Here is a 21,048-nt window from a genome sequence, read left to right as displayed (position 1 = left end):
ATCTGCTTTAAATAAGCCCCTAAAAGGGAACAGTTAAGGATCTATGAATGTGAGGGTAAATAACTCCTTAGAGTTATCTTATGATTAGTGAGGAATTATTTAAGTCAGAGACTTGTTTAGCACCAGAAGCAGGTGCAGTTTTGCTGCAGTTAGAAGTTTCCATAACAATAAGTGCAGTGCCAATTAAAAGCCAATTAGTCATGGATATTACTTTAAGGTCCAGTTCTTTCCAGCTCTCTGCTCTTCAATTTCCCTTCTCTGGAGCTGCCCATTATTCTCACTACAAAGACCCAACATGCATGGGCACTGTGTGCCTGTCACCAGGGAAACCTCACCGCACCCAACACAAACGCTTCCCAGGCGCCTCCAGAACTACTTGCCCCTCTGATCTTTGCCCTAAACAAACGTGCTGTTTATTCACATTGCTTCTCATTTATGAAGACCCATTAGATGCTGCATGCATACTAATGAGAAAAGAATTTAATCAACGCTTAAGAACGAGTGGAGATTCCTCTTTTATGCACTTACCATGACAGAGAATGCAGCCTGCTTAGCCTGTTTCATTATGCTTGTTCTTTAACTCCTGGGATCCCCCTCAGTTTAAAATTAAGTGTCTGGATCTCACTCTAAGCTTTACCGAACAATAAAAAGCTCCCAAGTAAGAAAAAATAACGTAGTGGTTAAATCATATGATGAGAAATCAGGAGATCGTGGTGTTTCTGCCACCACAAAAAACATCACCATGCCTCCATTCACACCTCCATCACCTCACTTTGGGGTGATGAGATACTGTGTATTCCAATAGTGTGGAGCATGAAGCAAAATTCTGCTGGTTTGTTTACATCTACTTTTAAGCTCAGAAGAATTGAGAAAATCCAGCCACAGATTTGCTGCCTTCTTGAAATATTGCCCAAATGCAATGTGGAATTCTATTTTCATGTAAAATAAACAGTCCCTTTCTTCCAGTAGACAGTAAAGATTCGTTGCTTAATTAAATCTGCTCTAATTCTGTGCCCAAACTCAGATGAGAATCCATCTCACATTCAGTGTCCAGCAATAGGAATGCCCAACTTTTCCTTGCAGCAATGTGAGGAGCAGCAGTTTCCTTTCCCCCTCCTCCCAACTTTCCATACAGTCAAAAAGACTTCTGGCTCTGCCTCTCTGATCTTTGGCTCTGAACTTGTCAGACTTGTCTTAAGATGTTTTGGACTATAGGAATGAGAAACAATTGTTTAACACATCCCTTCCTTAAAACTCCATTGCACAGGACATTTCCCATCCCTGTACCTCCTCTCCCTTCATAGCCATCAGTCCTTTCCTATTACCTCCCCCATTCACTGTTATGTTAAAAACTGCAGCCAACATCACATTCTGGATGCCTGGCAAGGCACACCATGACAATTTATCTCCAGCGCAGTTATTTCCAGCAGATCCTTGACATTTATTTTAGCTCATCAAATAGAAAATCTCTTGGGTATTTTGTTTGTTTTCTATCAAAAATATCCATATTTACTCACTTTGCCCTCCCGTATTTTCTTCATTTTTTATCTGGCACAGAAAAGTTCTGAAATTCCAGCTTGTCCAGCCATGTGTTCCTTCACACACATTTAAAATCTACTCCATTCCCAAACTCCTTGAAATAGTTGCACTTGCTATGCTTAGTTTTAGTAATCTTTGCCCTTTATTTAGGGCATAAGAAATTCTAGCTTTGCTATATTTCTGTTAAAGAAACTAAGGCATAAGTAACAGAGCCTGAGCCAGATCTAAATCTTGATTCTGAAGCAGCCGGGTCTGAAGGCCCTTGCTCAAAGTTCACATGTTTTTCTAGCTCCCCAGGTGAGTATCTCCAGAGGAGAATAATATGGCTGTCTTTCATCATGTATTGAGCAGGAAGACCTAAACACACCATCTGTATGGCTCTTTTTCTTTCTCAACATTTAAAAAGAGCTGATGACAACATCTCAGGAGAATTACTGCAGCAATTGTACTTTGTATTTCATCAGCTAATTTTAAGTTCCTTTATAAGAATTGCAGAGAGGTGAAAGGTGTTATTTATGTCTATGCTGAAACTGGCCAGAGTGGTCTATTATCTAAGTCCTCACAAAGGCACTGAATTTTATGGGAGGGTTTTAAATTTTTTTTTTTTCTTTTTTAAAAAATGAAAAAAAAAAAATCGGAACTTCTCAATGTTCTCTGGACTGCAAGCTAAGTTGAAACAAGGTTGCCAGCTGTAATACATTATTACCATCAACAGTTCTTCTATTAAACTGCAGTGCTTACCCACTTCGGTGTAAAAGATTTTCAAAATACTTCAATATTCTTTTGAGTTTTTTTATGGGTTAAAAATTTTAACCCGCTTTGACACTACAGTTAGTAGCCCATGAGATCTCAGTATCTCCATCTCTAAAAATCTCCAAACATATGTAAATTACACAGTAGTTCAAAATTAAAAGAACCACCCACAAATACCATACAGCCATTAGAAGACTGTCAATGATCCCTTGATCAGGGATCCCTTGAATATCAGACCTTGGCTTATTTTTCTTTAGAAACAAAGGAAATAAGCATAGTTCAGAAAACTGAAGAGTAACATCCTTGTCAAAGGAAGTATTTCGCTCCATTTCACAGTTACTAACCACAACACTAAACTCACAGCAAAACCCTGCAGTGATGATCCCAGGAGTCTCCATTTTGAATTCCCAGACTTGCTATTTGCAGGCTACCTAATGATTTCCCTCCTTCTTCCACTCCCTGAACTAATGAAAGCTAAATGACCAGCCAGGCTTCGTTCTGGAGGCTGCTGTTTCCCTTGACTTTGCAGGAAATCTGATTGTTGCTAAGTTAATACCATCAGCTGTAAACAAAACACATCATTAATTTTCATGCAGTCAGCTCTATTGGAGAGTGAAAAAGAAGCAATGTTTTCTAACATGGTTTGCCTCAAGCTTTTAGCCTAAAAATTTTTGAAATACAGACTTTTTGTTTTGTTAAACTCATGACTGTATTCACCCAGTGCACATACACCCACAGACACCATGAGATCCAGTACTGGTGTGGTTCTTCAGAAATCAACAGCAGCTGTGGTATTTTAAACAAAAGCTCTCAGCAATATTTATCTCTTAAGTTGGCACCAGTTTTCGTCTTACTACATGTCATGTCTTTTTTCGAGCAGTAATTGAACTTACTGGCAGGAAGTACTTGTAAGATTTGCACAAAAATATTCTGTTTTATAACTTAGTTTCAGCAGAACTAATTTTCAAGGAGTTTTAACTCTCAGTTTTTGCTGATGAATATTTAGTGTGTTAAATGCAGGGAATATTCAGCATTCAACAAACCAAAACTAATCCTAGGAAGTGTTTAGAGGGAACTTAATTTACTGTAAATCTGAATTCGTTTTGCTTTCTTGTGCATGTAGATAATTTATGAACTATGTGATGGCTCCTACTGGGAAAACAATGTGACGCTGCTATTTGTGTAGTGTAAATGGGAAAGTATACTGAGGTTCAGTTTTGAAAGTCAATTGTTCTCCAAGTTGTAGAAAAGGAAACAATAGAAAAGTACTCTATATGAAGTATATTACATTTCATTGCATACACAGCACACGTGTAATGTATACAACCTTGTAATGAACTGTCTCTGTTCATCGAGCTTCATATCCAAAAGGTTGCTTATTTCTACCTCTGAAAATACTTGATACAAAGTTTATGTACAGACTGATTTTCCATTTACCTGATATGACTATGTTGCTGTTACAAATAGCCGGTCTCATAATTCCATCATAACTCTAATTTCACTAACCATTTGTGGAATTGAGTTACTAATATATAGTGAAAAGAACCGGATTGCTGAAATAAATTCAGTACTGTAACTTGTCTCAGTTTCATGAATGCATTTCTACTATTTTGGATGTAAATAGGATCATCTGGATTCACTTCCTTTGTCACCAGTATTGCACACTGCCATTGTATTTTGTCTAAAGTAACAATAGTGATAACTACACTGTCTTTCAGGGTATCCATTAGAGCATTTTAATCTCAACTGCATGAAAATTAACTCTGTATTATTCCTCCTACTTTGAATTTCCTTAAAGGTACTGCCTCAACTCTGTCCATTTTGCTAACTATAATTCCCTCAGTACAAATAATCATTTTCCCATAAATCAAGCTACTTTTTAAAAAATAGATTTTGTTGATAAGCTTAAGGACTTGCATTCATCAGGCACACTTTTTTTTAAAATCCATAATCAATGCTACTTATCTCTAGTGTAGCTGACAATCAGGGTATTTACCTGTCTTAAAGACAGGCGTAGCATGCTTTGAAAATTACTTCCTTTAAGACAGATTTAGGATTGCTAGCAGTTCAGAAGCGCAGTGATCACATTTGCAGGTGTGAGACTCTGTTCATGTGTCATTCCTTTTGATTTTCCAGTCTCTTCATCCCCTGTACTCAGGAAACTTAGATCTGAACTGCCTAAAGGCACTTTAATGATGTCTTCTGTTATAAATAACTGAGCACAGAATTAGAAGGCAGAAGTACTTCATACTAATCTTAACTTTGCTTTTGAATTAAGTGCATAGTGTCATTAAAAGCTCCTGTAAATAAAGTAACTCAAATCTCAGTGTCACCGAAACAAATGGAGTCAAGTTTTGTATGTTTTTATGAAATGCAGACCACAAACTACATATTTTTATGTATAAGGTATAGTGAAAAGTCTGACAAGGGCAGTATGAAAACCAATTATTGAGTACATATAAAATGTTTGAACCTGAGAAATACAACACTGCTGGCTACTACTGCTACCCATGTGGCACCTCATTCCCTGCAATTTGATTTGAGGGACTCACAGAAAGCCTTTAATATTAGCATTAAGGAAGATGATACTCTTGCAGAGCTGCTTCCTATTACTGGTCTTCAGGCTGAACAGTCTTGGTTCATCGCTGTAGCCTGACATTTACAAACCTGGATACCAGTCTAAGTACTGGATGTAAGACTTGCTACCCTAGCTGTAAATGTGTTCTTGTTAAAAATGAAGCATGCGCTCTATCACTGCCAGTGAAGAAGGGAGAATTTATGGCCAGAGTAGACTGTTTCCATATGTATTTTCCAGATGCCCTTGACATGAACTAAAAGCTACAGGCAATATTTAGTTCTTATTATCTAAATATAAGAATAGTTGAAATGCACCTTCCTTTGATTCTGTCAAAAAAGGACTCAATGCAGTCCTTGGCAGTTTGACTTCACAGGCATTGAAGAACGATGACTCTTCCTTTATTTCAAGTTTGAACAGTATATTTTTCATTCATCGTTCATGTGTCACATTGTGGACATTCATCTTGGCTTCTCCAAATTTCCTACAAGTTCACCTTACTTTGTCTTTTTTTTTTCCAGATCAGAAATTGTGAAATTTCAGCTTGCTTCCAGAAGCAGCCCAGAACAGAAAGATGCAGCAGCTCTGTCAGATGGAAGATGCTGCTTCTCTGCTGTACAACAAGATCGAACATCTCCCACAGGCAGAGCTGGGATTTCTGAAAACGGTATCAAGCCTAGTACTCAACTATTCCCTCACCTATTTTTAAAGATCCTCAGCAGAAAACTGATTAGATATTAATCCAAAGCCACAAATAAGTCTCAATATAGCTTGAAGCCCTAGATTTAAATAAGAGGTAATATCTCAGCTTTCTACTTCTCCCTCCCAACATAATTTTGCTTCATGCAAGACTGAACGTGTCACTTAGCATTATGACTTAAAGCAACTGATTTTCCCTCATGATTCATCTTACCAAAGCAGCCTTCCTTTCTTAGAAGTATGAAGTTTTTATTTAATTCCACAATAAAAACCTCCAAACATCAGCTAGAATTATTTACAAGAAAACAGTTTAATCATGATACCTGGAAACATTCTGGCTGCTTCAACATCTCTGAGGAGATCCAACTTATTTAGCACATGTACCCCTAACCACTGTCATAGCATCACTCACTTAAGATTCCTCATGGGACTGAATGAAGCATTCTTTGAAAGTCTTCTAAGATCCTCACGTTTGCCTAGACTGGCTCTTGCTAAAAGTGACCTAGACTAGGATTTACTTGGGCTTTTAATGAGATGACAACTTCTGGTGTATCATTTAACTGCCGTAATCGTTAGAGACATTTATGACAACGCCAAACTTCTTCTCCCAACCTCTTGCTCAGTGCCAACTAGACAGCAACTGCAAAGTAAATCCACCTGCAAATCAATTCAGTGATTTTTGACACATCTCATTCAAAGATGTGAAAAACAGCTACCTGAAATCAACTGCAAGTAAGAACACATCTTTACCACAGACTGAGAGATCTATTTGTAATGCGTAAAATTAGGCTTTGTGTATGTAATGGAGTTGGCAAGCAGCTGCTCAGGGATGCAAAAAACAATAAACATAAGCATAGCGTTACAGCACGTTCTCCATTTAGTTAGGCTTACAAAATGAACCTGCTTTCACAAATGTTATTAAATCAGGCACTCAGCCAGCTCAAAGATGGATTCTACATCTGATATGTGTCACAGTTCAAGTTCAGAGAACTTTCTAGCAAAAGTTTTTCAAATAAGTTAGCCAGAGAAGAAAAATGAGTCAGAACAAAACTGTAACATTGAACAAATTAAAAAAAAAAAAAGGCCTGGACATCTGGGATAAACCCAGATACAATAGTTGTCTGAATCTAGATACAAATTTATTTTCAAAGATCTTTAGTTACACTTTAACAAATACAAATTTCTTACAGCAGAAGAGCAGGTGGATCAATGGAATCGTGCAAATTTTTCTGCATTAACGAAGTTACAAATTACTGCTTAAGTGTCATAATAACAAAGTGCTCCATGATTTCATGAATGGCAGTATTTTATTAAAATACTGCCTTTACATCAAGAGAGATACCTAAGAACTTTGGCTTTTTCCTCTCTGGCTTCCAAACTTGCTCATCATAACCTGCATGAGAGATGTCTAAAATAGCCTTTCCTACATGCGTTTTCAAATGAAGCAGAGGAAATTATCACATAGGAAATGGAAATTATTGGGAATTCTTCAGATACATGTGAGAATACTCTGAGGTTCATACACTTTTTGTTTATTTTTAAAAAAATCTAACCCCGAGTATCAGCTAGCAAAAATAATAACCAGATGCAAAAGCAACGCAGTGGATTACGCATACCAGTTCGAAGTTTTGAAGTGGCTGCATAGTGCTGTGCAGCATCAGCTCGCACGGCTGCCTGCCATGTTTGTGAACTCTGATCATTATCCCCTTTAAATGCCTATGGAAGAAAAAAAACGTAAGGAATTAGTTCCCGAGCAATGTTTATTCGTGTTCAGCCAGTAACTTATTGAACGCTACTGGAATCGAAATGTCATTAACACACGCGCCGAGCTGACCGAAGGCAAAGCAGGCAACGGGGGCCGCCCGCCCTCAGCCGGCAGCGGTACGGCGGGGCCCGAAGGCCGCGTGCTGCCGGGCTCGATGGCGGAGCGCGGCTGCCCCCCGGAGGGGCTCCTGCCAGCAGCACGGCGCGGTGCTGGGCTCGCCAACGCCACGCAACGGAGCGCCGCGTCCGCTCCAGCAGCGCGAGCCTCCCGGGATCCAGCAAATACCTTCTTGGAGTAAAAGCAAGAGATAAATACAACGGCTTTTCTAATATACAGCTTAAAAAGTATTGAAATATTTCTGGAGCGGTACGTGTATGCATACACACGTTATGGACACATCGTTAATAACGTACTTGGCACACGAGGAGGCATTACATTTACATTATGTTTACATTACATAGATAAACCTAAGGTTGGTTCCTACAGGTCAAACGTTCAATTGCCCTCCTCACAAAACACGATAAGACAACAAATCAGAGAAAAATTAATTCAAACTTTTGCACTCCAAATACACACTTGGATAGTGAAAAATAATTTTAAAAAAAGCTCACCCTAACAAATACAACAGTTTCATTCCTACTGAAGATTATATATTCAATTTTATATGTGAAAGGTAGTTGTGCTACCTTAATAACACATCATCTATTCATGCTTAAATGAAAGTAAAGAAAACAGCTGCAGGTTACCTGCAAGAGGGTGCTGAAGTGCTCAGTGTCCCTAAAATAATAATCTCTGCCGAGACACTATTGCCCAAGCTCTAAGCCTCTTTCCACAGTTGATGAAAGCCCCAGGGCCATGCCTTATCCAAGCAGTTTAAACCTCTGTCCCACCAGTGTCAGTTGTCACAGCTGTGGTACGTTGGGGTTGTTTTGTAGCTGAGCAGCTTTGATTTCTCAGCAGATGAGCAGCTGTTCCGGGCAGTGGAGGGCCAGGCGGCCTCTGATGAAGAGGAGGAGAAGTGGGCAGGAGACCAGCAGCCCCAGGCAGCCTACGTAAAGGAAATAGCGGCCAAGCTCCCTTGCTGTGGCAGTGGGTATGATCCTGAGATTTGTTTTACCTGAGCTCTTTGAGAATGTTACCTCATGATCTGTTGGCACTGTGGCTTCAGTAAGAGGCAGTAATCCTGTAGAACCAAAATCAGCAGGCTGGTGTGCAGCATGGGGCAAACAATGACCTAAATGCTCACACCTAATCCTAATCAGCATCAGCTGGGACCCCTTCATTACCTGCTCTGCCAAAAGATCTGGGGGAAGGTTGGGTTGGAGGGGTTTTGTATGTTCTTGATGTTGTTTTATATATTTTTTAAAACACAGATCATCATGAGTTTTCACTCACTTTTTTCTTCATATATATACACATAGATGTGATGAAAAAAAACGGAAAAAGTTCATGACTTACTTGGAGACCAGCAGTGCTGATGGCTATGAAGCTGCTGAGGAGCTAGAGGAACGAATCAGCCAGCTCAGTGAGCAGCTGGAGCTTAAGGGGCACGAGGTGAAGAAACTGGAAACAGATATGGAGGAGGTAACAGGTGCCAAGCGTATGTTGAAGCAGTTGTTTCTGTACCTTTAACTGGCTACACCTGTATCCATATGAATTTTATTCTAGCCCTTCCACTTTCTATCCCTGGCATTTCTCCCTGTGCTACTCTTTTGCAAAACTATGTCATGCTTTCCTGTGCCACCTGCATTTTCAGCATGGCTCCAACTTGAACCTCCATTTGTTTGGAGGATGAAATGTGCACCAGCTGCAGTCAAACCCAAGCTCTTCAAATACCATTCTTTTCTGAACTGGCCTAAGATGTTCACTGATACCTCTTGGTATTAGTCACCTGGTTTCCAACAAACAGGGAACAGACGCACCTTAAACCGGACAATGCATTGACAGCTTCATGTTTAATGGCCAGTTTTGGAGCTATTTAACACCTATGTAACCTTCTCTTTCTTTTGCTGGCAATGCATTTGCTACCTCCCAGCTAAGAGTCACACAAATTAGTTACAAGGAGAGAAGCTTTGAGGACTTGTTTTGTTCACTTTAAATCTGTTGCTGAATCATCCGCTCTTAGTTCTTTTGCTTGGGAAAAATAGTTTATAGTCTTTTGCAGTGAGAAACACTGCCTCACTTGTAACCAACCACTCCTAGCCTGCTTCAGCTCACTTTGTATAGAAGCCATTCCTTCCCTTATTCTATTTTATTTTTCAATGTACTTTTCAAGCTCTATTACCCTTTTTTTGAATGAGAAGAGCTGAATACAAGTCCATCACAGCATAGTTATAGTTTCTGTTTTTTCCCCAGTTCCTATTCTAATAGCTACTAGCAAGTATCCTTTTGATCTCTGGTGACCACAGAGCTATTCTCAGGAGATTGCAGCTCTCCTAGATCTCCTTGAATTGTAGTCATCATCACTGCATGTTTATGACACTGTGTACCTTTCCTATATGCCTTATTTTGCTATATTGGCATTGAACTCCTTCTGCTCTTTTATTGCAGTTATTCAGTATCATGCAATCCAGCAGTAGTTCTATGCAGGCTTTGATTACATCCTTCCTCTCACCCCCTCAAAATGTATCAGTAGCAAACAAACACTTTGATGTTCACTCCTCCTTGAAATAATTAATGAAAATGCTCAGGTCTTAAGTCAGATCTTTGTGAGATCCTTCCTTGTGAATGCTGACCCTCCAGTCTGGGTCTGCCATTCTGTGCTCAACCCCCATCTTTTAACCACTGTGAGTCCATAGCAGGAGTTACCTGCACTACTGTCCTGTAGCAGTTACATTTTGGCTACGCATCTTCTCAAAACTTTTATGCAGATTCAAAATACATTCATCTGAATTAACATTATTCATACATGCTCTCAAATATATCTAATGGATTCCTTCCTTATGTTTGTCTATATATTCACCAAGTCCCTTCTGCATTACAGTTTCTGACAGTTTGCCAGACAGCATCGCTGATACTCTCAAGGTGACTGCTGCTCCTCAAATCATCTCTGCAGCATCTCTTAAAAACTGGTGCTACAGTGGCCACCCCCCATTCCTTTGAGGGTGAATTGATTTAAAAGATCGTTTGCACAGCACAGTTCATCACTTCATTCTGGAGTTTTGCTGCTGTTTTCTTCCTGTTCTGTGAAACTTTTCTCAGCTTCATTGCTTGCAAACATGAGACTAATATGACAGCCTCCTTAACTTCAGTAGAACATACAGTGCAGTCCTTCAGGACTTCTGCAGTCTAATTAATCATAGAATCACAGAATGGCCCGGGTTGAAAAGGACCACAGTGCTCATCCAGTTTCAATCCCCTGCTATGTGCAGGTTGCCAGCCACCAGACCAGGCTGCCAAGAGCCACATCCAGCCTGGCCTTGAATGCCTCCAGGGATGAGACATCCAAGATCTCCTTGGGCAACCTGTTCCAGTGCCTTACCACCCTCTGGGTGAGAAACTTCCTCCTAATATCTAACCTAAACCTCCCCCGTCTCAGTTTAGGACCATTCCCCTTGTCCTATCACTATCCACCCTCACAAACAGCCGTTCCCCCTCCTGTTTATACACTCCCTCCAAGTACTGAAGGCCACACTGAGGTCTCCCTGGAGCCTTCTGTTCTCCAAGCTGAACAAGCCCAGTTCCCTCAACCTTTCCTCACAGGAGAGGTGCTCCAGCTCTCAAATCACCTTAGTGGCCCTCCTCTGGATCCGCTCCAAGAGCTCCACATCTTTTTTATTCGTTATCCTTCTTATTCATTATCCTAGCTTTATTTGTGTGCTGTACTCCAGAGCTTAGTTTTTTCCTGTAGCATTCCTCTCTCTTTTTTAAGGGTACCACCTATCAGCTTATTCTCAAAACTGACATTTGGCAAGGTAGTATTTCCATTTCACAACCAAGGCACAGATCCAAAATCGGGCTGTGCTAAGGGACTTGGGTAGAACCCAGGACACAACCCACTCCTCTGAGCCCCTTATTCACCATCCCTCCTCATTATCTAAGTTTTAAAAATAGCTTGTGCTCTACAATCATCATTTTCTTATATGCAAATGTTAAGTTATCAGCAGGTATTAGATGTAACCTATCTAGGGAAAGCAGTCAGAATGTTTTAGCACTACATTGAGCTACTGTCTGAAAGCACAATAAGATGAGAGAAAAAACCCGATGTACACATACATACAAATGTATGTAAATATAAAAGTATCCAGAAACTAGCATGCTTACATAGGACAAGAAGTCTGTTATACTATAACAGCTAAGAAAAGAGGTTCACTGCAAGCCAACACGACTAAAGCAGCAGCTGAAAGCAGTGGCTATGTGATGGTATGGGCACAGGGACCTGGCAGGGTGCACCAGCATAGATGGGCACCAGTTATCAATTTCCATGAGCATCTGTTTGACTGCATTTTTGGAAAGTCCGTTTCACACATAAAAATAATGACATTTCTTTCTTTTGTGTAACTTCGTATGACCGTTCCTGTTCTACAGGGAAATACAACCACTTCCTGTGCTTAGTGAACATCTGTGGCAGGTGGCATTTACAATGCAGAGCATTCTGCAATGTAATAAAGGAAACCTTCTGTTTAATTCACTGAAAGCCTCACATAGCCTTTAGAGCATCTCAGTCAGACTGCTGCCACATTAGGGTAACAAAGTTGGCTCAACATACAGGAAAACGTTAGTTTCTTCATCTAAAAGGGTGTTCATACAGTAATGTTGAAATCACTGTTCGGCAAATGGGCCAGATTAAGTGATTCAAGCTTCTGTAGCTGTTCTGAGATGTCAGAGGTCAGAGGAGCTGGAAGGCCTCACACAGCACAGCACACAGAGAGTTAATGTAACAGGGAAATTTGCATCTGATGGAGCAATAAGTGCCAACTAACAGCCAACATTTTAGCACTGTCAGAAACTAAAACCTTCTGCAAGGCTCATTGTGAATCAGGGACTAATTTATTTTTTTATTCTAATGGCATTTATGTGTTAGGGAACTGAAATTCTTTCCCATTTATTAAAAATCCATTAGGATAGAAATCTCCACAAATAAAATCTATTAAGTACTGCATATATTGAGGTCTGCAGCCTTTCTGGTTCTCTCTAAGTACTCCTAAAACTGCAATAAAGATAAAAGATGATAAACAAATGCCAGTAAACTTAGCATTTACCTCACATGACTTTGGTTTTCAACGTAATGTTAATAAACAGATTTTATTTGCAACAAGAAATTTCATTAACTGGCAATTTCAGAATGCTGGGTTCAGCAATGAATGGGAAATGAAATTCATAAAACTGAAATCTGTCAGTGCTCTCAAAGGTCCAGCATTGACATATAAGTGACATATTTTCCAGAGGATGCTTTCCAGGCTCAATTTAGCAAGTTAGCCATGCGTCTGCAGTGGGTGTGGGTCTGTGGCAAAAAAAGATATTTACTTTTTCAAAAGGTGCAGTGGCATTCTTGTACAGCATTAGTCACTTAAGTTCTGCATTAAAAAGTAATGTTCAAATCCTTAAAATTTTTTTCACAGGCAGGTTTAGAAAACTAACAGATTGGTTCAGCTTTCGTAGGTCCAGATCTAAGAAGACCACTCCTGTGCAGAATTTCAGTAGATCATTCTAAAGTCTTGCTGAATCTGGACCTTTATGTGCTTAGTTGCAAAGTGTGCCAGTGTTTTGCAGAGCCATAATCTTGGAAATCATTCTGTAGGACTTTTCTTTTTTCCCTCAGCCAAAATAGTTTGAAGAAATTTGGCTAATTACCTTCCTGTTTCAGTGAATATACAGATAACTGACTTGAAGGAGCTGCAAGACCAAAACACAACCGCATTGGTGAGGGAACACAAATCAGTTATGTTTTATAGAGGACCACAGGAATGCAAAGCCTTAGAAAGCTAAAGTAGGAATGCTAGTACATAAAATTTCTGAATGATCTGCTAGCATCCAATCTTGAATGAATTGCCATTATGTGCAAGTGCAAAGCATGCATTTCCTAGTAACTACTGATTCTTTATATAGTACATTAAAGAAATGTATTTTTCAAGGTAATCTTCTCAAGTGAACTGACATTTATCAGATAAAGGGGATAACTCAGCTTTGCAATTGTTAGGCAAGAAAGTTAAAAGCTCCAGTGCTTTAATTCCTGTGTCATTATCCAGATGAAAGGCCCATTGCTAACTGAACTGCAGCAAAAGGTGGAGGAAACGGAAATGTTGAAGATGGAGCTACAGATGTTGGAGACTGAGAGAGTTAGGCTGTCACTGGTGGAAGAAAAGCTCATGGATGTTTTACAGCTTCTTCAACAGCTGCGAGACTTGGTATGACAAGAAAGTAGTCCAGTAACTTAAAGCTATTTATGATAGTGTTCTTTTCAAACCAAAAAGTGATATTCATATATTCCATTCAGCACAAAATCCTTTACACCAAGAAACATTTTTACATGCATTTGCCTTTGGAACTGCCTAGTGATTTCAGAGAACTTTTAAACTACTCAGAATGACTTTCAAAAAGAGTTCTAGAGGTCTCCTTGGATGTGGGTCCTCAAGTTCTCATTATTTAGAGGAATTTGAAACTACATATCAGCATGGACTACACGGAGGCATGGTAAAATGCAGCAACAACACAATCCCCTTCTGTACATTATATGACATTATGGTGAAGGAAGTGAAAACATTTGTCAAGTACTTAGGTAAGCAGAAAGTGGCCTTCCAGGCTGGAATTTGGCTAAAACACTCTAATCTCTTTTTTCAAAAACCTTTTTATGTCTCAGTCTCAAGTCACAAGTTGTAGAAAACTAGGAAGTGAGCATTCCATGACAGCCTGTACAGGAGCACCAGCAACACTGTGCTCAGCCTCAGGCTCTACCTGCTGTACAGCATCCATGCACGGCGGCATCTTCTGCCTTGCCATAGCAGCTGATCAGAGGGATCCTGCCTTTGCAAAGCACAGGCTCCCAGCACCAATGGAGGCCAAGGCCTCAGCTTGAACCTGAGGTCAGTGTTCTGTAGGTGAATAAGAGTCCAGCACTTTAGGAAGCCTGCAACAAAATTGAAAAAAAAAAAAAAAAAAAAGCTGGGAGCCTTTTTTTAACTGCATCCTACAGTAGCACTGATTCAGTATTAAAGCAATAATACCCCTTCTCATATACCAATATTGTATTTTTCTGTGAGAAGTTTCTTATCTGACTAATAATCCAAGCATGGATTTATAAAGGTGGATACAAGGACATCACAGAAGTACATGGCCAGTGTGGTAAGCTTTAGAAAACAAATCTCAGTCTCTTTCTCGGGGACTGATAATGGCCAGCCAAAAGACAGGCAAATTGGATAATCTGCAGAACATGGGGTATGTTGGGAGCCATACTGTACTGCTGGGAGCTATTATCTTTGATAATGATTCAGAATTCTCCTCAATTTTCAGCAAAGCTTTGCTTAATCTGTGTGAGATGAGAATGCTTCCTCAGATGAGCACTGTGCTCTGGTAGAAGCATCTTCATGTTCCACTGATGACTCCAGGGAACAAGTGCAATATCTCAGAATGTGGTAACTTATTCAACACTTGACAAGGAAATTCTCCTTTCATACTTTTAGTCTGACATATGCATCAATAACAATCCAGTGGAGGATTAAACTAGTAACAATTATGAGTGGCAGCCTGCATAATAACCTTCTGTGTCAAGATTTCAACACATCATTCACTGGTCACTTATATTATTGCAAATCATTTCTGCTTAGGAGACAATCCATCACCCAGCGTGCCATGTCTTGGTGATAATAGCACTAAATGCTAATCTTTGCTAGAAATAAGCCATTGCATGTTGCCAGCTTCATAGCACAAGTACAGACAATGATGTTGTCAATGAACAAAGAGATTTACAGCATTCCCAGTAGAATTTAGCAAGGATCCCCTAAATCTCTAATGGGTTACAATTCAAGCAAAAGAAAACTTATTCATCAGTAACTATAGTTTTAAATGTCAATTTCCTAGCATATTACATATTCCTTCATGTTACAAACACCCCAGTATCTCATTTGCAACAGACTCTACTAGAGAGCAATGACTTTCCAAAGGCAAACACACTTTGTCAGGAGTCTTAAAAGCTCACAATGTGTTGCAGAGATCCTGTGTAATCCCAGCCTGCCACAAAAGTCTCCTTCTCTGGAGATATTGAAAACCTATCTGGACACTTTCCTGTGCAATCTACTATAGGGAACCTGCTTTAGCAGCAGGGTTGGACTTGACGATCCCTAAACATCCCTTCCAATCCCTAAGATTCTGTGATTCTGTTATTTTTGATTCTGTGAACCTGTTTTTTCACTATGCACCAGCCCAACTGGGGCAGATACGCAGAGGGCAGATGACCGACTTTAGTAAGCAGTAGCAATGTTGCCTGAGCTGCTGGTAGGTGCATCGTCTTTCCTCAAGAAAAGCTTTCATCTAATTTCAGTTTGCAAAGTTTTAACAAGGACAATCTGTCCCTACAGACATGGAGGCTCTAAGTGTTAATTAAAATAATTGCAAGACCATTTCCCATAAAGCATGCATTAGTGTCTAGACAACAAAATTAAGAGAATTTGCTTTCCAGATTATTATGAACATCAGAACAAATTTCTAATATAAAACTATTAGTAAAGCAGACTGTCCAAATCCTATGTAGTTTTTACAGTCCTCTCTCTTTTGCTAATGATTATTACATCTCAGTCTCAAGGTAACAGCAGGCCTGCCACATGACATAAACAATCTCTGTTTTGTCTACACCTAAAATAGTCCCCAATAAATCTCAGAACAGATGGGGCTGAGAAGCTCCTTCTGAGATAACACTGCAAAATTTGACCATTTCTTTTTCAACACAGGCTTAGCAGAGGCCTGAACAAACATTTATTATGCACATGCTGCTTACACTTCTTGCCATCTAGATTAGTTCATACACAAGATCAGAAAACAACACTGAATGACTACAGATTCTCTTTTTACATTCATATTAAGGAACTGGGGACAAACTGCTGTTATTTGAACAGTATCTAAGTTAAAATGCATGAAAATAAAGCCAGTACCAGGTCTTGCATCATCAGAATTCAGTTTTGTTTTGATTTTTCAAATGCAAACACATTGTGCAAAAACATATAGATTTTACTGCATACATTTAAACTGGTGAAGAACATAATTGTGCCATAATATTATTTTGTTTTTTTAAAGAACATATCTAAGCGAGCCTTGGGGAAAATCTTGCTGAGCACTTTGGAATCCTGTCATGACCCCCAACATGGTAAGAAAGTAAATCATGCATGAAAACCAAGAAGGATGAAAATAGTCCTTTTAGGAACAACACTAGATAATGAAAAAACAAGTGTGAAAAAAATTCCAAATGCTGGGGGACAGGGTGGGGAGAAAGAAATACTACACAGGAAGATTACCAGGAGACAATGATGCTTTCTAGTTTACTACACTTCAGAAACAGAAAAGCATCCAGGGCATTTTTTAGCTAGATTGTAATTGGAATTTGGCAGTAGGGGAACAGTTCAGTATTCCACTAATGTTGTTAGAGCCTCATTCAAAACCATGACACTGAATATGTAAGCCAGCTGTTTATTAGGTTCCTATCTGGGTGCATGTTGTATTCTTGTTCTGCAGCAACAACAAGGGATTAAAAAATATTTTAATAAACAAACTGCTTCAACCTTGAACTCCTCTAATAATCTTTCATTTTCCCCTTATGAAAATTCAGCTTGCAATATCCCCTCCCTGGACAATGGTCCAATGTACCAGAGCTGCCTTTGTCGGAACTATACAGGGATCACAGCCCAGAGGTTTAGTCTTGATTACTTTGTTCCTATTAGCAGAGCATTTGTACTTACCTTCAAAGAAGGAACATTCTGTACCAAGCCTAAGAACATGGTTTGTAGGGGCTTTTAACAGGGAGATGGTAATCAAAGACAAGATTATAGAAGAGTAGATGTGGCCCGAGGGTTTGGTTTTGGAGAATATTAATAACAGTGATTTAGGAAGAACACCACACAAAGCATCCTGGGTTTTTCTGTTCCAAAGCCTTGCTGTTACTAGTGTGCAGCAACTGGCTCCAAGACACCTATACAGAAAGAAACTATATCTGACCTATAGATCAGTTATTGCCTTGTCAAACACAGGAGGAGACTGGAAAATCCACACTACACGTGTTCAAAGGGTACTACTACTCATGCTGCAGGGGAATGCTGACTCTGAATGATGCTGCTGAAACAAATTACCTCCCTCTGTAACTGCAGCACAGTTCAGCTTTCTAAAATGAGTTAAATGTTGAAGTAGCCTTGTGAAGCTCTCTGTACATTCTGTATCACCATTGCCATAAGCTCTTCCCCTTCTCTGCTTTCCATTTTCTGACTGTGCACTTAATGTGACTTAAGCAGCTTTCCTAAGTCTCTGAATCAAACATTTTCTACATGTTTGACAAGACTAAGTAAGTGGATAGTTGGATGAGCAACTTTTTACTGTGATACAAAATAGTTATTTTTATACAAGTACATGAGTACTCAATAAGCAGTGAGTAAAGCAAGAGAAATAGTAAAGAAAACAGACCCTTTTTTTGTATAGAAATGGGAATTAATCATTTGATCTCAGAATGTAGATACTGTTTGTTAACTACTTGCACTGGTACCTGTAAAGAAGACAGAGTTATGATGGCTTAAGTGCAAATTTCTGTCTTTGTTCAAATGATAATGTTTGCCATTTTCTTTTTAAAGGAAAAGCCCACCTGTTTGAAGTCCTAGATACTCTTTACCACGAGTTGACAGCCTGTGAAATCTTACAAAGCCAGCCTCTGGAGGAGGCTCAGAGTCGCCAGTCCTTGTCTAACCCACTGGTCATCTCCTGCTGAGCAGCAGTGCCAGCTACAGCCACACGACCAACTGAGCAACAGCTCTCATTCATTCAAACACGGGATGAGTGAATAAGATTTGTCAAATTCAAAGTAGCTCAGTAATGGAGAAGAGCAAAAGAATAATAAAGCCATGATATCAAACATCTGCTATTTCTGGGAAGAGCGTCGGTTTCTCAGCTAACATCATGTCCTCCCTTAAGTTACAGAGCATTACCTTACTTAGCAGCCTAGCCATCCTTGCACAACGGTCCTGGAACTGAACTGGTTAACCAAATAAAAAGAATTCCAAATACATCAACCTGACCCATTTAGATTTACAGCCCTGGTTACATGCTGCCTGAGCACAAATTCTAGCTTTTGTGATAACTCAGTTCAGAAGCAAAAATCTGCCTATGTATTCAATGGCAAGTAAACTGCTTCTGTAACATACAAGTAACCAAATGACTATATTAAAAACATACACTCAAGTGTATGCCAGTAGTGCAGGTCTTAAGGACTCATGTATAAAACATATTTGTGTGCTGTATATGCAATTCAATTATTCACTTTATTTAATGCTAAAGATAGATTTGCTATTGCTATGCTGAATTTCATATTTGCAATTACACAGATGCCTACAATAGCCTTTGCTGACAAAAGTCTTAGATTTTATATTAAAATTTGCATTTTACTTCTTGAAAAAGGTATAATACAACACTGCTCCCCAGCCCAAGGGCAAGGACTGAAACACTCACTTTGCAGCAGCTGCCATTGTTGCACAAGCAAAAGCCACGTGCACTACCTGACCTTGTTTTCTCATTTAATTTCCCTCAGTACAAGTGGGCTCACACAAAGATGGGCCCCACTAGCAAACAAATTAAAGTAAAATGCTGAGCCTAACCATGGTGTCATTTTAATCAGCAACAGAATAATTCCTGGGGGCAGAATTGGAAAAAAAATACATATTGCTTCTATAATACTTTCACTGTTTCATTCAACTCTCAAACATAGAAACTAAAGGAGTCCCTAAACCATTCAGTTGAACTTATGTTATTTAAAAAATGCACTGGAGATCTTCTAAGAATATGAATTTATTTGCCTGAGATAGGCATGAAAATTGATTTCATATGAAAAAAAAGATTCGTGCCACAATCCAATTTGGGGATTAAGAGGCTTTCTATTTCTTTTTGTTCATAATGCACTCTATAGCTTATATATGCCTAGGACTTTCCCAGGAAGAGAGAAAATGTCATGAAATTATTAAATAAGCATGATCTATGTGCAGGGGCACTTCAGAAATAGGTTTACAATGCACATACATACCTGATTATGGCTACCTTCATGTATTGCAGGATTCTATCAGCATCCAAATTAGTAATATTTACTGCATATATACATATGCATGTGTACTTGTATTATGTATACTTAACAATGTCTTAATAGTGCTACGTTAATTGTATATTTTTTGAATCTTTTCCACCGAGTTTCTACTTAACCTTCTCATCTATTTCTAGAAACCTAGATGTAAGCAGACTGATGTGCTAATGACAAAAGAGGGGAGGAGCAATACAGTCTGAGTGAGTGCTGCCCAGCTCAGCCAAGCAGCAGTTGAGCCGTAAACAGAAATTGAAAAATGTCACTTATCACCTAAGCTGGTGTTAAGGAAATAGCAAACAGCTGAGATAAATGGAAGATTTTCTGAATAAACAGACACCATTTAAATGACAAAAGAAATACCTAAATCATATCTTGTTAAGTTAGTCTCAAATAAGGACATCTTTACTTCCTTAGAAATGGCTATATCAAAATGATTTTTGATACATCAGCATATCCTGATTAATCTTTAGAGTTGGACTTCTCTCTGTTATTTTCAGTGTAGCTGGAGAGAATGTTTCATTGCTGCAGCAATTCAGGTGCATACAAAAAAGGCTGATTATTTTAACTTCAAAAGGCAATTTATGAGGAGCAAGTCAAACTTACAGTATTTTCTAAGACGAATGTGTTCTTCAGGATGGATCAAGAGGCAGCTCTCAAATCCTGTAAATCAGAGGCAGAATAAAGCATTTTTAAAGACCTTCTTTACTGACCTTAAAATTGATTATTTTCTGAAATACTTTTACCTCAGTGTTTTATACTAAGTCTGTCAACCTCAGTGTTGCTGGGTGATTAATATTTAATACGAAGCTGTATAAATCTCTGATTTTAGATCAATGTAACTGAGAAATTTCTAGTTTTGCTTCAAAAGCAGGTAGGCTCCCACAGCTTAATTTATTATTTGAAATTCATTCAAAAGAGACTGTATAGAAATCCTGAGAAGCAAACCCAAAGCCCTAGGTTTTCTGGAGACCTCCTTCAGTCCAGTTACCTCAGCAGATTTCAGCTACCTTTTATTAAAAAAAAAATTAAATCTTGCCTTTTGTAGTGTTTGAATTTTTACCAAATAAACAGAAATACCTAATCATGTCTCATTATTATCTTCACAACATTTCAAACATTAATGGGGGAACATTTATGACCTGCACTGTTGGCTGAATAACAGATACCTCCTTTGAAAGGTCCTTGCAGTAATGTACTCTGTGATTTCTCATTAGCATGTAGATCTTAGATTTTCAGAGATGAGTGTTTCACATTGCAGGGAACATATCACCATTTTGTAAAAAAAATTGCCCACATGAAAAAAAAACTGAAAAGATAACAGAGCATGCTCAGGAGCCTTCCATTTAAAAAGTACAACTGCACACCTCTATCACAGATATCTGCAAACTCTTTTATTTTATGTTTACCACACGGTAATAAAATTTGCTTCCATGTTTACTTATCAGTTAAAAAAAATTCACA

At 39.0% G+C, this 21,048-nt stretch overlaps 1 protein-coding gene across 4 annotated transcripts in view; it reads left to right on the top strand.

Moving 5' to 3' along the window:
* Nucleotides 1-20,668, top strand: part of EFCC1 (EF-hand and coiled-coil domain containing 1) — a 48,682-nt gene extending 28,014 nt beyond the window's left edge. The window contains exons 3-8 of one of the 4 annotated variants that reach the window (XM_031555540.2): nt 5,389-5,534; nt 8,292-8,424; nt 8,753-8,915; nt 13,520-13,678; nt 16,557-16,626; nt 18,095-20,668. In XM_031555540.2, the coding sequence (XP_031411400.2) occupies nt 5,389-5,534; nt 8,292-8,424; nt 8,753-8,915; nt 13,520-13,678; nt 16,557-16,626; nt 18,095-18,228 (805 nt within the window). In that variant the 3' untranslated portion in view covers nt 18,229-20,668. Of the gene's footprint in view, nt 1-5,388; nt 5,535-8,288; nt 8,425-8,752; nt 8,916-13,519; nt 13,679-16,556; nt 16,627-18,094 lie in introns of all 4 variants that reach the window. The other 3 variants (XM_085235682.1, XM_085235683.1, XM_085235684.1) reach the window with 3 other exon arrangements.
* The last annotated feature ends 380 nt before the right edge of the window (nt 20,669-21,048 follow it).

Source organism: Meleagris gallopavo, chromosome 14 (genome assembly GCF_905368555.1).
Source record: "Meleagris gallopavo chromosome 14, MGAL_WU_HG_1.1, whole genome shotgun sequence".
Classification (NCBI taxonomy): Eukaryota; Metazoa; Chordata; class Aves; order Galliformes; family Phasianidae; genus Meleagris; species Meleagris gallopavo.
This window is presented reverse-complemented; position numbering and strand designations above follow the sequence as displayed.